A 16,233-nucleotide genomic window follows, 5' to 3' on the forward strand; every position below is an offset into this window, starting at 1 on the left:
AGCAGGGGGAGCGGCAGAGGGAGAGGGAGAGAGAGAATCTCAAGCAGACTCTGCGCTGAGCATGGAGCCCGACGTGGGGCTTAATCCCACGCCCCTGAGCTGAAACCAAGAGTCAGACACTTAACCCACTGAGCCACCCGTGTGCCCTTTAAACAGTCATAAAAATACTCTCCTTAAATATATAGTCTTTTGATACTTCTTTTTTTCATTCAGCATATGGTTTTGGGACGTATCCAAGATGATATATGTGGGTCTTATTTGCTCATTTTAACTGCTGTGTCGGATTTCATTATGTGTACGCCTGTTTATCCATTTTCCCAATAGAGGTGGCTGGGTTGTTCCCTTTCTGTCACCCAGACGTTGCCGCAGTGAGCATCAGGTGTGTGTCTGGGTACACATATGTGCTTGGGTTCCTCCAGAGTGCACACCTGAACAGGCATTTCCTGGCCCAGGAGCCTGTGCGTCCTTCTGAGGCACTGTGAGCTCTTGTCCGGTGCGGTGCTCCTGCCGCCCACTCTCCGTCCTCCCAAGCACTTGGTGTGCAGGCTCCCTTTTCTTGGGGCGGGTCCTTTTGCCTTTGCATCAGGAGGTGGAAACCTGAGGCCCGCTTGGGGAATAAATAGGATAGGAGGGAAACTTTCAGGGCAAACCTGAGGGTTCCTTCGCACCACCCCAAGCTTTCTGGTCATGTGGAGACTTGGACCAGCCTTCCCCAGCATTTCAGAATATCTGTAGCTGAGAGCAGAGAGGAGGGTGCCTCCAGGTAGAGGTGGACTGGCCTTTCCCTGAGTCTCACCTCCACCGCTGCAGAGCTGTCTGAGAAGGCACAAGGCCTGGCTTTTTGGGGCGGTGTGATTTGCCGTGTAACCTGGGGAGAGCCCCTTCCCCCTCACTGGGGCCTCAGTTTCCCCCGTCTGAAATGAGAGGGTTGGATCAGTGACCTGTGTGAGCTCTTAGCTCCACATTGTCTCTCCTATCCATTTGTACAATTAGCAAAATCCACGTTCCTAGCCACGGGCTGCTAGGCCTGAGCCTTGGGCAGCTCTTAGGTCTGAGTGGGGATTGGGGGGCTGGCTGCCTTGCAGGGTGACAGTGGTCTGGTGCTCCCTGATGACCAGTTTCTTCCCTGTGCTATGAATCCATCTCCTCGGTGAAGTGGTCTGTGTTCTCACAGTTTGAGGGAAGATCCTCAGATCCCAGGGGCTTAGGGCCAAAGCAGAGTAATGCCAACAGAGGGGAAGCCAAAGGCTGTGGCTAGTCCTTGGGGGACACTTAGGAAAGCCAGAACAAAGGGGCACTGCTTTCTTTGCAATGAGCACGTTTAAGGTCCGTGTAGACTGAGCCATACTTACCTGTGTGTCTAATAGGTTTCAGCAGTACCCCAGGACATTGATACGTGCTGGGTGTATCAGTGAGCAAAGGGGGCAGAACAGGTCAAGTATCCTGCCTTTTTGGAGCTTATGTTCTGGCAGGAAGAGGATTAAATGAGCTAATAACATTTGTTTGCTTTGCTTCCTGGGACACCGTGAAGTAGGGGCTCAAAAAGGCTAGGTTTCATTTCATCTCTTTGTTGTTCCATGACAAGCAAATGAGGAAGTTGTGCAGCGTCCTAGGAGGTGAGTAAGTTACACAGTATGTTAGCAGGGTAAGAGGCCTCGGGAGTGTGGGGCAGTTGTGATTGCTAGTTGAGAGGCCGGGACCCTGTCACTAAGGAGGTGGCTTTTGAGCAGAGGCCTGAGGAGTGGAGTTGGCCGTGCAACCATGGGGAACAGTGCAGGCCTGGGTGGGAGGTCGCCTGGCGTGTGCGGGGAGCAGCAAGGCCTTGCATGTGGCGGTGGGGGCGTGGCGGGGGAGGCCCTACAGGAGGACCGCAGACCCCGGCACAGCCCCAGTGCCCGTGAGGACTCTGGCTTTGACTGGTGACGGGAGGGGCTGTGGCTGGGTTTTGAGTGGAGAAGGGCCACTCTGGCCGCTGTGTGGAGGACAGAATGAAGGGGGGAGGCCTGTTTAGGAGGCCAGCGTCCTGGCCAAGGGGCGAGAGGAAGCTGTGGGCTGGGGAGGAGTGCGGGATTCGGGACCCTGCAGGAGAAGGGTGCTTATTGGGTTAAGAGCATGACGAGGCTTTCTACACCAGACTTCATTCACACCCAGACTTGTGGCCTCCGGAGGGCTGGAAACATGTCACTCCCAGACAGTGGGGCTCTGCCTTCGGTGAGGGAATAAAAGAGGAAGAAAGGTGGGGCGGGGGCAGTCCCTAGGGACTGGCAGGTTGCTTGCATTCTAGAATCAGAAGGGCCTGGGCTCAGATCTGGGCCTTGGCCATCCAGCGGGCCACCTTGGACAGGCCACGTCCCCTTTATGAAGGGCACAGTCATGGCGAGGGTTGAATGAGCTCATGTTTGTCCACGTGGCTGCCCACCACACGTCTCACTTCCCTGTGGTGCTTGTGATGCGCAGATGCCCGCGCCTGGCTGGTGGGGTAAAGCGGTGTGGTGTCCTGCCGTGCCAGGGGGACTCGTGGCTTGAGGTTACAGGAGGGCTCGCTGGAGATCCGGTCCTGACGCCTGCTGGGGCTGACCTCGGGGGAGGCCAGCCCTCACGCCGCGGACACCGCCTGGCTGTCAGTGCTGTGCTTGGCATTTTAAACACATCAGCTCACCCCCCAAAAGCAGTGATGGACACGAACGGTGTCTCCGAGGCAGGTCATTTGAATGTTTCCTTCACGGTTTTTGCGCAAATCCCATAACTGCCTGTGGCATTATCTACTTAATGTGTATTTTAAACCGACTCTTCTTTAAATCTTTTTCCTTAGCCTCTCCTTAGGTACTGCCTGCGCAATCATAGTTCTGAAGCGGTTTTGCTAATTTTCTCGTATTTTACATATCAAAATCAGTCCATAAGTATTAAAGTGGTTGGTTTGTGTGCCTCTTAGAATTTTCTTCTGTACTCTGCCCTCCCCCACCCAGCCCCGCCGTGGGTGTGTGCCACATCTTGGGGAGCACTGGACGAGGGGTTTCATGGAACTTAGGAAAGCCGGCAAATGGTGGAGGCCATCCTGGAGTCTGACTGGTCTGAGCTCGGAGGGTACCCTGGATCCCTGCTTGGGTTCTAGCTGTGTCCAGTCCCAGAGAGCCAGCAGGGGAGTGGGGACCTGGGGGGAGGGAGGGGTAGAGGGGGTAGGGAGCGTGGGGCAGGCCCCCCACCTGGGGCCACTTCCTGCCTGCCAGGTTGAAGCTGGAATCCCCCAATTGCATTCCTTTGGGTGTCACTCCTGGTGAAACTGCAGTGTTCTTTGGGAGGTCATAGGTCATGGGGGATTTTTTTTTTCCTTTAAATTTTTTGTTATGTTAATCACCATACATTACATCATTAGTTTTTGATGTAGTGTTCCATGATTCATTGTTTGTGCATAACACCCAGTGCTTCACACAGAACGTGCCCTCCCTAATACCCATCCCCAGACTAACCCATCCCCCCACCCCCCTCCCCTCTAGAACCCTCAGTTTGTTTTTCAGAGTCCATCGTCTCTCATGGTTCATCTCCCCCTCCAATTTACTCCCCTTCATTCTTCCCCTCCTGCTATCTTCTTCTTCTTTTTTTTTTTCTCAACATATATTGCATTATTTGTTTCAGAGGTACAGATCTGTGATTCAACAGTCTTGCACAATTCACAGCGCTCACCATAGCACGTACCCTCCCCAGTGTCTGTCACCCAGCCACCCCATCCCTCCCACCCCCCACCACTCCAGCAGCCCTCGGTTTGTTTCCTGAGATTAAGAATTCCTCATATCAGTGAGGTCATATGATACATGTCTTTCTCTGATTGACTTACTTCACTCAGCATAACACCCTCCAGTTCCATCCACGTCGTTGCAAATGGCAAGATCTCATTCCTTTTGATGGCTGCATAATATTCCACTGTGTATATATACCACATCTTCTTTATCCATTCATCTGTCGATGGACATCTTGGCTCTTTCCACAGTTTGGCTATTGTGGACGTTGCTGCTATAAACATTGGGGTGCACGTACCCCTTCGGATCCCTACATTTGTATCTCTGGGGTAAATACCCAGTAGTGCAATTGCTGGGTCGTCTGGTAGCTCTATTTTCAACTGTTTGAGGAACCTCCAGACTGTTTTCCAGAGGGGCTGCACCAGCTTGCATTCCCACCAACAGCGTAGGAGGGTTCCCCTTTCTCCGCATCCCCGCCAACATCTGTCGTTTCCTGACTGGTTAATTTTAGCCATTCTGACGGGTGTGAGGTGGTACCTCATTGAGGTTTTGTGATTTGGATTTCCCTGATGCCGAGTGATCTTGAGTACTTTTTCATGTGTCTGTTGGCCATTTGGATGTCTTCTTTGGAAAAATGTCTGTTCATGTCTTCTGCCCACTTCTTGATTGGATTATTTGTTCTTTGGCTGTTGAGTTTGATAAGTTCTTTATAGATTTTGGATACTAGCCCTTTATCTGATATGTCATTTGCAAATATTTTCTCCCATTCTGTCGGTTGTCTTTTGGTTTTGTGGACTGTTTCTTTTGCTGTGCAAAAGCTTTTTATCTTGATGAAGGTCATGGGGGATTTTAACAGATCAGGGAACCTGGTCAAGAAGACCTGCCAGATCTATAGTCAGTGGACTTCCTGGTGAGTAGAGAGACCAGACAGCTCCTCCTGAGGTTTCCGCAGACAGTCCTGCTGCTGTCGTTCTCTCTCTGACCTAACAGCTCTTCCATCCTTCCACTGCTCTCCTTCCGTCTCATGCCTTCTCTTATCTTTTGAGGTGGAAAACATTATATTGTGGAAAATTGGCCTGGACTGTCAGGAAGTTTGGCATTACATGTAAAAAAACCAAACCTCATCATTTGTAAAAGAAGCGAATTAAGGAATGATTGTAACTGCTATGTAAGGATTGTTTTAAAGAACTCACTAAATGTGTTCTTTAGTGAGTGCTGGAAAAGGTGAGGAGTGACCGAGGCATTTGTTTTTAAGAATGACTGCTCAGGGTTGAGAGGAGGGATCTGGGACCTGGAGACCGGGGCAGCAGGCGGTGGGTGAGTGGCCTGGTGAAACGGGCCACGGAGCTGGGCGGTTAGCTGCACCGTGCTGTAGAAATTATGGATTTCTGCTTAATGCGCCCCTCAGCTGTGGCAAGGATATCTGGAAGGCCATGCAGCCACAGTCTGATGTCACTGTTAGCTGGTCATGAACACTTCCAGAGTCCAGAAGAAAGCACTGACCTTTCCATCCCCCCTCCTCCCAATTTTCTTTTGGAGTCGCCTTATGGTTCATTCATAGTCAGCCTCGGAGGAGCATCTGGGCCACTTCCTCTGTCTGTCTCCACTCTTCTCCATGTTTTCGTCTTTTCTCAGATCCTTCTTTGCCTTTCGAGGATGTGGCTCTGTCCGGGTGGTTTGCCGTAGTTCCTCGGGGTCATCCTGGAAATTCCCTGGGAGGGCCCGGGTGTTTGGAGGTCTACAGAGCAGAGCACCTACAAGACACTTGGCGTGTCTTGTAGGTCACAACATGACAAGTCCGCTCTTGTCATGTACACAGCCTCTTTATGTTGCTATGCTCATCAGGTCTTCATCTTTTTACCTGCTGGAGGTGGGGAGCGCAACACGGGGTGAGGGCTAAGAGACGTTGGTGCAGGCACACTGGGCACACAGGGCACTGTGTCCAGTTCCTCAGTCTGGGTTCTTCTCTCCTGCCGTCATGGTAGCCTGTTCTAACTCGGGGTCTCTGCTCGATTCCTCTGTTAGGGGCTCCTAGTCAACAGAGAATCGAGGTTTGAAAGGGGGTAGGGGTATTCCTTTGCTATTTATCCTCTCTCCATTACAGGCAAGAAAATAAAATGTGAAAACATGCATGGGGAGAGATGGAGGGACGGGAGAGAAAGATCTGGCACACCCCCGCCGGGGTACGTACCCACAGACCCTCCAGCTGCTTCTCAGGGGAAGGGCTCTGGACCTTTTGCCACCTTGGTCTTCTCCTTTGGACATGCTGTGGGAGCTTGCCCACAGCCTTCCTGCAGTGTGATTGCCAGAGCTGAGCCCAGCCAGCACCCTGAGGCCGTCTGACTGGCACCAAGTCCGGGAGGGCACTTCTCTGAGGGTCTGAGGACCACCTGCAGTAGACTCACTTACGGCTGGTTTCTGAACGAAGATTCCTGAGCCTGCCTGCAAACTGGCTCGTGATGTCTGGGGCGAGGACCTAGGAGTCTGCATTTTTGTAGGACTCCCCAGCGACAGCCTCTGTGCTCTGGAGTTGGCGAGCTCAGATCGCGGCTCCCCTCCTGACAGCGAGGCTGCAGCTTGCTGGTTGACGTGGTTCGGCCCTCAGTCACCCCCCGAGCGGCGGGCCTTCTCCATAGCTGCTGGGCCTGTCTTACCTGTCCTCCCTACCCGGGCCGGATCGAGGTGTGGGAGAAATGGAATCTGCCGAAATGTTGGGAATCTTGTAGGAGTCCCAGAACGTTAACTGCAGATCTGGTTATCTGGAAACTTCTGATAGGGCAGTAAGTGTGAGGTGGAGAGGAGAGTGGGGAGGGAACCAGACAAGATGTATTGTAGCAACTGGACACCTTGTAGTGAGGACGCCTTTAGCTTTTGAGCTGTTAGTAAAGTGGGTCATGAGCTTGGATGTTGGAAATTCTTTGGGAATTAGACGGGCAGGCTTCCTTTTTCCTCTTCAGCTGTTTGTGCTTCTGCCTGGCAAGATTGAATTACATCTAGGACATCTTGCAGAAGTGATGAAAGTCACATTAGGGAGGGACCGAAACAGGGCACCCACAGCACTGGGGGTCGAGTTTGCGCACCCACTGGTGGACACTGGTACTGATGGTGGCTTGAGTCCAGATGCAGCTGCAGAAGCCTTCCTACCCGGTGCTCCAGGCCACCCCTTGGGGCAAGTGGACACCCCGTTGGCCATTCCTGCAGTACATAGATTCCAGCCTGTGGCAGGTGCACCAGGAATGTTAGCTTTGTGCTATCGTTCTTCTCTCCAGCAGCAGTTCTGGGGACAGTCTCCAGCTGAGCATGGGGACGTGATGTTGCCCTCCTGTGCCACTGTGTCCGCGGCTGGAGGAGTCACTGTTCTTCAAGCAGACCTTGCCTTGGTGTTTCCTGGGAACCTGGCATCTGTGTGCAGAGCCAGCCCCTGTCACCTGGTTTCTTGGCTCCCGGATCATGGTGTGACCTGACTCCCTGTGGGGCATGCCAGGTGATCAATGAGTTTTCTCCACTAAGTTGAGCTAAGACTTGGCGTTGCTTTATGTCCTCAGTGAGTGCTGAGGGGAGCTGTGGCCTGGCTCTTCAGGCCTGTCTGTGCCCGCGAGCCCAGGGCCAGGCTGGCAAAGACCTCTCCCCCTCCCTGGCACTGGACTGTGCTGTTCTGGTTGCTTGGGTCTCCTCGTATTGGAAGTGTCCAGAATGTGCTGTGCATGGTGGATGGGAGGCAAGCTTCCCTTCTCCCCGCCTCCCCAGTTTGCCCTTTCCAAAAGAGTTGAGTCTTTCCTGAGTCTCTTGTACTCAGTGCTCTCTCAACTACATGTTTTATTTGAACCACAAAGTACAGCTTGAGAACACCTTAGCCTGGAACAACCTCAGTCATTACTGAATTTAAGTGCTTCTAGAAGTCACTTGACAGAATTAATTAAAAATAAAAGGAGGCGAAGAAATTTAACACAGATTTAGTCATCCTTCCTGGGGTTTTAATTTCATAATTACAAGTGTAGAATATTGATATAAGTGAGCCTTTAAAGATCACTAATAAAAGGAAGATAGTAAGTGGCTACAAATATGTAATTATAGGCTGACAAAAAAAGTAATGGCTTGATGCTATGAATGTGGATTCTCATGGGTTGGGATACCATTTCCAATGACACTATCCTACATAAATTCACAAGAAGCTGTATCTTAAATGGATGACAAGGATGATGTGTCCCGGAAAACGGCTCTGGATGTCTCACCTCAGGTTGATAAAGGCACTAATGTGGAGCATGCACAGGAGAGGTTCAAAAAGAAATCATTTTGTGAGCCGGTGTGGGAAAAAATAGTACTTTAATAGGATTTTAATTTTAAGTATTTATATATAAATAAATTTATAGAAGTTACAAATAGTGATTTGACTTTTTAATCTAAGTCTCCCAAAATTGTATAGTCAAGTTGGTGCAAACCAAACCATTGTTTTAGATCTTCTCATTGGCCAGTTGCCATCGATATGGGAGTCACTTTATATTCCTCCTGGTTTTCTAGGTTATATGGTAATTCTTCCTGCAGCCCTTGAGGTTGGGGATTTAAAAGGGGGGAGGAATGGTGGGAGGGGTGACCTTTTCTCTAACCCACACCCCCTCCCCCCCACTTTGCACCTTCCATCTCTCTTGCCTCACCCCTGCTGGGCACCAGACCCTGGGCTGGGGGCTTCCTAGTGTGCCTGACTCCGACTCTGCCCTTGGAAGGTCACAGTTTGCAAACTGGTTTTAGACATTGGGAGGCCTGGGTGTTGTGTTTCACACTTGGCGTGCCTGTGGTTTGCTTCTTGCTGTGTGTCCATGGAACATATTAATTTATCTTTAAGTAGATTTATTAAATGAAATATTCACTGGAGCGGGTGCTTCAGTGTGCAGCATTTGAAACAATGTACTGAGTACAGTTTGTCCTCATAAATCTATTAATGCTGATAGGGTGTAATTGTCTCCCGTGAAGCTTTGGGGTGAGCTGGGGGCCCGGGTCAGGGAATAAGCTGGCTGCTGAAAGCTGTCTCCCTCAGCTCGGCTTCGGTAGGCTCTGTGCTGAGCGTGTACGTGTGTGTGTTTGGTTGCACGTATCCATTCTCTGTCTTCCTTTTTAATGAATACAGAGGCTTCCATTTCTGAGAGAGCCCTCCTGTCAGCTTCTAGCTTCTTGTCAGATTCCTACTTCCAGCCATGGTTTGGAGGGGTAATGAGGCTCAGAGGGGAAAGCTGGCTTGTGAGGGCATTCAGGGGGCTGAGCACGGGGCTGGGGGCAGAATGCTAATACTGAGGAATAACCGCCGCGTGGCAGCCCCTGAACTAGGTGCTTACTCTACTTGTCCCAGGTGGTCCTAAAAGCCACCATAGGAGGTAGGTGTTATCATTTCTGTATTTTAGGCTCTGGTTGGTTTAGTAACTTCATTACTAAGCTAGTAAGTTCATTTGGTTCAACAAACCTCTGTGGTGGCCTGTCCTGTGGCCGGGGGCTGGGCACGGGGCACAGAGAAGCCATAGCGTCTGGCCTCAGTGAACGCCAGAGGCTTGTAGAGAAGTCAGACAGGGAAGCGGAGCCTCCATCCGGGTGATGGAGGGTGCCGAGGAGGATGTGATGAATTGTGGGACGCTGAGCCAAGGCCAGGGCCGCCGGTGTCTGAGCCAGGTTGGGAGACTGGATAGGAGTTTACCAGACACATGGGGGCTGGGAGGGGTTCCCCATGGTGCAAAGAGCAGGTACAAATATACGAGGATCTAGGACAGGGTGGGGGCAGCCTGGTTCAGTTCTGCTCACTCGCCAGAGGAGGGAGGGCGCGAGGGATAGGCAGTCACTAGGGCCGGGTGTCTGGAGCCTTGCTGGGGAGTTTGGACTGTGACCGGTGCAGTGAGCCATTGGAGGTTTAGAAGTCAAGGAGAGGGAGAAGGGAAGTTGGGTATTTGGTTATTCGAGAGGCACAACAGAGGCTGGTTTGGAGGGGACAGGGCAGGAGGTGGGAGACCTAGGGTTTGTGGTGCTCACGCAGCCAGGAAGGAAGTCACCAGGGTGGGGTGAGGGGAGCAAGGGAGGTGTAGGAGGTAAAAGGCATAATTGGGCATCTGGACTGGGGAATAGCAGAACTGGCCGAGAAGTCATGAAAAAGAAAACATCAAAAAATGAGTCAGGAAAAGGATAAAGGAAAATAGCTCATTAGGAGAGAAATGTGAATACATTTGAAAAAGACAGAGTTACAAGAACAATGACGCTAACACAGTATAAAAGTTTATCTGAGTGTAATGGTGTTTCGGAAACACAAGTAAAGAGAAAAGCAAACGCTTAAGTGAGTGAAGACAAAAACAGGTTTCTGCCAAAAGTAGAACCTAAAGTCGGGAGAAGCGGACAGGGCGGTGGACCCCCACTGCTGGGCCGGGAAGGGTGGTTCTTCTAATGACCTGATGCCTGAAGGTTCTGGAGGCGCAGGCCGGGCGGGGAATGAGCTGAGACGGGTCGAGGAAGGGCAGTCGTAGATGACAGGGTGGCACCCGCCTGCTTGAGAACCTCGGGGCCCTGCCCTCACCAGTCTTTTCTCCCCTGGCAGAGCCCCTGACCAGGTAAACAAGCCAGTCAGGGGAGTCGTGGGGCCTCTCCCCCCACTCTTGGTGTCCTGGAGTCCATATGGTGGTGGCTGAGCAATATGTGGCAGCCTGGCAGGGTGAGGTTTTCCCTGTGAGCTGCCAGGGTAAAAGGGAGGTCGGAGGGGTCATCAGCAGACCTCTAGCGAGGGCTGAGGCTGGAGGCGGAGGAACATCAGGCTTCTGGCCTGGGTTGTATTTATCGAGTGCCTCTGGTGTGCAGTGGAGTGTTCTAGATGTCGGGGGCGGGGGGGCACACGGAGCAACAGAGAAAACATGCAAGACTTATGTGAGCAGAGTGCATGGTAATTTGGTAGCTGCATGTGGGATGAATTTATAATCTGGAATAACGTCAGCCAAGGAAAACCAACTCTTTAGGGTCCTGTTAGTACTCTTATCTATTCTGTTTGCTGCTTATGCCGATGTGGTTGCTGTTAAGAAAGAGGATGCATTTATAGCTGGAAGAGCGAGGGACTTGGAATCCAGAGACCAGAGTTCAAGTGCTGGCCCTGCCACTTAGTAGCTTTGTGACCTTGGGCAGGCGTAACCTCTTTGAGCATCTGCGTTCTCATTTGTAATGATAATAAATCTGTAATCATAATAGAGCTATAATAGTGACGTCTGCCTCACTAAGTCCTAGGTTGTCACGGGCATCAGGGTGCGTGAAAGTGTTTCATAACTTGCAGAGCTCTGTTCAGTAGCTGCTGACCTTTCTAGATCCCAAGTGTTTTGCAGGAAGTGGTGCCTGATTATTCCGTCTAGCTCTCACCGCACCTCCAGAGTGTCTGGGGCCCTTAGGAAATGCTGGTTGAATTGATGGACGAGTTGACTGTGGCACTCGGCATTTTCCGGGGCTGTCTTCTGGGGGTCCCCTCCCTGTCCACGCTGTTGGACGGGGAGGTGGGGCATCGGACACATGGAGCGGTTGCTGGGCGTGGCGATGCCAGGGCTGCCACCAGCTGCCCAGACTCGAGGAGGGTCCCAAATCTCAGGACCAGACGTTTTCACGTGGCTTCCCGTTTCCGAGTGGCCCAGCTTGGGGTTCAGAAGCAGAAAGCAGACTGGGGAGGGCTCCCATTCCCCTTCCACTGCGCTCCCCCGACGTGCATGCCTACACAACTCTCACACGTGGTGTCCCTGTCCTCACGGCCAAGCCTTTGCTGGCTCCCAGTGGTTCCTCATTTTCGTAACTCTCACCTGGGCCGCCCTGCTCGTGGCCCCTGGAAGGGCAGCGTGTGTGCTGGCTGTCTCGAGCGGGTCTGCTCATTCCTGCGGTTTCCTCGTGTCCCGTGCAGGTTGTCTTCCATGATGTTGGCGTGCTGACGGACAAGCTCTTCCCGGTGGTGGAGGCCATGCAGAAGCACTTCAGTGCTGGCTCAGGGACCTACTACAGCGACTCCATCTTCTTCCTCTCGGTCGCCATGCATCAGATTATGCCGAAAGGTAACCTGGACGCGCGCCAGTAGCCCTGGTTCAAAGCTGCCAGTGCCCTGAATCAGAGAGAAGAGCTCCACTGAGACACGAGGGAGAGGGTGAGGGGGCCAGCCATGCCCTTTGTGTCACAGCTTTCTGCACAGAGACTCAAGGGCAGGGCCCCACTCACGAGGACAGTGGAAGTTGTGCAGTGTGGTATCTCCAGACTCAAGCAAGGCATCTGGGCTCTGGGCCTGACTCAGCGCCTGCACACGTTCCCTACCCGCCACGGGACTCAGTTTGCTCATCTGTAAAGTGGCAGGTTGGGCTAGAGGATCCTCCATCCAGATCTGTGACCCTCTTCTCTCTAGTTTGTTCCTGTACTTATCTGACTTTAAAATATCCAGTCCACATATGAGAAGTGAAAATTCTAACTCAGTTTTCTGAAACTTTGACACACAATCAATCAGAGGCTTTTCTGGGCTTTGGCCTCTCCGGGGCAGAAGAGATTGATTGTCTCGTCTGTGGTAGGTTGGGCTCGTGCGGCAGTGCCAGCAGGTCTGGTCACCCTTGGGTTAGAGCCCTTGGAGGGTTCTTGTTAGTGGGGTGTGCCAGGCTGCTGGCTTCTCTTCCTCCCGGTGGTCCTTGATTGATTCTGGAGCTCTGGATATGCCCGCCAGTTTCTGGCCATGGTGAACCATGACCTGAGCCTCTTAGGGGTGCAGAGGGGAGTTCCGGGGTCTTGGGGTAGCTACGACTTGAACTGTGACTGTTGGGGTTTCAACAGCCAGACCGGGGAGAACCTGATTGCCCAGGGGACAGCTAGGCCTTTTTTTGGTGGTACCTGCTGTTCCAGCCCAGCGGAGCAGAGGTGAAGGAGGGGTCAGGAGCCACTGGTGTCGGAAGAGGCCTGTAAGCCGGGAATTGAAGCTGGGTTCCCCTTGGCAGTGTGGTGTCCCTGGACGCCCCAGGAAATTTGAGCCTGCCCACCGTGGCTGTGACTGTCTCCACAAGGCAAGTCCCTGTACCACAGAGGCGTCTGAATGTTCTCTTTCTGGAAGGCAAGGCCCAGGGAGATTTGCTGAGCAGGGAGGGATCAGAAGGAGAGAGGAGGGTGTCGGGGAAGAGCTGGCATTTGTGATTCTTCCCCAGTAGCCAGTGCAGCTCTGTGAGCTCACCGAGTCCTCCCCCCAGCCCTGCACCACCATAGCTGGGGGACTGAGGAGTGGACTTGGCCAGGGTTAGACAGCCATTTAAGTGTCAGGGCTGGGATTTGGGCCCCAGTCAGTCTGACTTGGAGGCCTGCTTCTCTAAACGGCATCTCCTCTGTCGCCTCCAGTGTGCCGTGAGTGGTTCCTCTGGGTACGACCGATGCTGGTGCCGTGGGGGATGCAGATGTAAGGAAGGTGTTCCCGCTGTTCTGAATTCTAGAGGGAGACAGACATGGTGCTAGACCCAGCCCTGCCACCAGCCACTTGCGTGCCTTTGCTGAGCCACTTTGCCTCTCTAGGCCTCAGTTTCCCCACCTAGAAAATGAAGGGAGCCCATCTAGTGAGCTATTTTGGCTTGTATTTGGAAGAGTCCAGGCCTACAGGAATCCCCCTGTGGGTTTCTGCGGTCCTGGGGAGCTGAGGGACGAGGGGTTCTACCTTTATCCTGCTCCTCTCTCCTACCCCTGCCCCCTGCCCAGCAGTCCATCCTGATTGCTGCGTAGATGAAGCTTGGGAGCAGGATTCTGTCTGCTCAGAGGATGCCATGATTAAACTAATTTGAAACATCTTGACGAGAGGGGCCTCCAGGGCCTGGTCGGTGCTGTGGTCCTGCGTGTGTGATTGGCTTGGCAAAATGCTGTGAGGGGAGGGCTGACGAGGGCCAGCAGGAGGTCTGGGAGGAGGCATGGCCGACTTTCCCTTCCCTCCCTCCCTCCCTTTCCTCGCCCCTCCCTCAGCAGCTGGTAGGTCACCACCCAGCATGTGCTAAACTCCGGGCCAGGCCAGGCTTCGGGGTGCCCAGAGCTAGGGGCAGTACAGCTCCTTGGGGATGGTGAAGGCACAGAAGCTAGCTGTGCCTCACGGCGCCGGGGAGGGCCAGGCAGATGACGGGACTTAGGGAGCCCCCAGACTGCCACCCCTCTGCTCTCTGACTTTGCCCTGCCCCGAAGCCTGGCCTTGTCTGGGGGGCAGCGTCTGCAGGGACGAGGCTTTGCTGTGTTTGCAGTAGATCAGATGTCGGTGTCCCTCCAAGTGTGGTTCATGCCCCCGAGGGGCCCGTGATCGGTGGGGAAGGAGCGGAGGTGCCCAAACACCGAATCCTTTCTTGGGTTCTTCAGGCAAACGATAGTGTTGCCGGAGATTCACTTTTACGTCAGCCCAAAGTCCACTTCCTATGAAGAGAGTTACTAGGAGTTACTAAAATCTGATAGTCCTAAAACGAAACGAGCAGTCCTGGAGTTCCTGCGGAGTCTGGGCGTCTCTGCTGAGCAGTCTAGCTGCCGCCCGGCACTTGGCCAGAGCCTTCGGCACATCCTGCGATTTTTGGAAGGATGCTTTGTTTTCAAGCACGCTTAGTGCTGCCTTGAGTTTGTCCTGGCTCTTTATTGCTGCTTTTTTGGTATTCCTTTTTTTTTTTTTTTTTTAAATCATAGAAACTGCTGTTGTTTTGTGCTTTGTTGATGGTTTTGTTTTTGTGTAATTGGTATATTTTTGCTATTTTGGTTATTTGTTTCTTTCACAGAGTTCTACTTCCTCTGGGAAAGTGGAGAAGGGAGTGGGGTGGGTCACAAGTCCTTGGTCCCACCCAGGAAGGCTGGGTCAGAACAGCTCAGGTTCTGCTGAGCTATGCCTCGGGAGGTCCTGTCTGGTGCTTGCCCCAGGCATCCCAGTTAGTTCTCTGTGTGGATGCCTGTGCTCGCCCTCCCCTCCCGGAGCAGCGGGGTCACCCTTCCGTACCTGAACTACCCTGAAAATATGTTTACTTATTCTATCTTATTTTATTTTAAGATTTTATTTATTTGAGAGTGAGAGGGAGAGCAAGTGTGCGCAAGAGCGAGAGAGAACACAGGCAGGGGCAGAGGAAGAGGGAGAAGCAGGCTCTCCGCTGAGCAGGGAGCCCGATGTGGGGGCTCGATCCCAGGAGAGCCGAAGGCAGACGCTTAACTGACTGAGCCACCCTGGCACTCTATTTACTTATTCTATTTTAAAAGTATATATAAGAATAAAAGAATATCTGAAAACTACATTAAAATAGAAAAAAGTTACCCTTCTACTACTACATAAACACGAATTCCTTCATTATCTTCTAATATTTTCCCAGCATGCAGCTTTTTAAAAACTTAGGCGAAGTTGGAGTTATGTCATAGATTTAAAACATCCTCGGTCTTTCTGTGCATATCAGAATATGAGCTTGAACATTTAAGCTCAAAGGTTGAAAGAAATGGTGCAAGTAAAGCTGTGTCATGACATATTCCATTAATGGGACTCATCACCATTTTCTGTGTGATCCTCGTCTTTGAAAAATTTTTGAATGGTTCCATTGAGCAGATGAACCTCAGTTCACTTTATCATTTCCCTGTTCTCAGCTACCTGGCACTTTGTGTGTGTGTGTGTGTGTTTACAATCATAAATTATACTGTGATTAATATCCACATACATAAAGATAATTTTCTCTAATTAGGATTATTTCCTTATGATAACTCCCCATGGCTGGAGTCACTGGGCCAGAGGTGACCCTTACAAAGCCATCCTGTGTCGCCGCCCCCTGCCCCCGTGTCACCAGCGTGCACATGCGAGGGTCTGCACAATTTTCTCTGCTCACTGCTGTCTGACCTCTCAGGGGGACCTCAGGCAGCCAGCCCCATACGAGGGTCAGCACGGTTCCTGTCTCCCTCGACAGGACAGAAAGCAAGGAGCTGAGGTCAGGGCACTGCTCTGAGTCATAGGGCATGCTGGGCCTCCCGGCCTGGGTTCTGGTGACCTGTCCCATGCTCATTCGGATGGCCAGACCTGCAGCGCCAGCCTCTCACACCCATGTAGCCCCTCAAAGCTTGCAAAACCTGGTTTCCTCTCTCCTTGTCTTGGCTCCTCACTGCAGCCCTGTGGAGAGGGCCCGGCGGGGCTTGGTGGAGGATGGTCAACCTCGTGTGTTTTACTCTGATTGTCCCCCTTGGAGCAGTACCACCTAGACCGTCTTGGCAGAGTGAGGACTGAGGGGCCCTGCCCGCAAAACGTGCTGGCTCTGATTTTGGTCAGAGCCTGTTTTCCTTCCGGTTGCATGCTGGCGGGGTCAGGTGTGGCTGGCTGGCCTGTCCTGCCACTGACATGCAGCCACTGTGCTCCCCACTCACACTCATAGGGCTTTGATCTCCTCCTCCTAGTGGTGTTAGGTTTGTCACCTTTGGAAGCATCTTTATGCAATGGAAAAGAAAACATTTTTTGCCCCACTGGAGTTGGAGGGAGTGAAGAGCAGCCCCTCAGGGACTGCCGACTTCC

General features: G+C 52.3%; 1 protein-coding gene across 2 annotated transcripts in view; it reads left to right on the top strand.

Annotated features, from left to right (window-relative positions):
* Positions 1-16,233, top strand: part of XXYLT1 (xyloside xylosyltransferase 1) — a 164,996-nt gene that overhangs the window by 18,475 nt on the left and 130,288 nt on the right. Inside the window, exons 1-2 of one of the 2 annotated variants that reach the window (XM_025876418.2) lie at positions 5,843-5,917; positions 11,629-11,776. In XM_025876418.2, the coding sequence (XP_025732203.1) occupies positions 5,876-5,917; positions 11,629-11,776 (190 nt within the window). In that variant the 5' untranslated portion in view covers positions 5,843-5,875. Of the gene's footprint in view, positions 1-5,842; positions 5,918-11,628; positions 11,777-16,233 lie in introns of those variants that run through there. The other variant, XM_025876407.2, reaches the window with a different exon arrangement.

Source organism: Callorhinus ursinus, unplaced genomic scaffold, assembly GCF_003265705.2.
Source record: "Callorhinus ursinus isolate GAN/ISIS: 27379988/994484 unplaced genomic scaffold, GSC_fseal_2.0 scaffold1, whole genome shotgun sequence".
In the NCBI taxonomy this organism is placed as follows: Eukaryota; Metazoa; Chordata; class Mammalia; order Carnivora; family Otariidae; genus Callorhinus; species Callorhinus ursinus.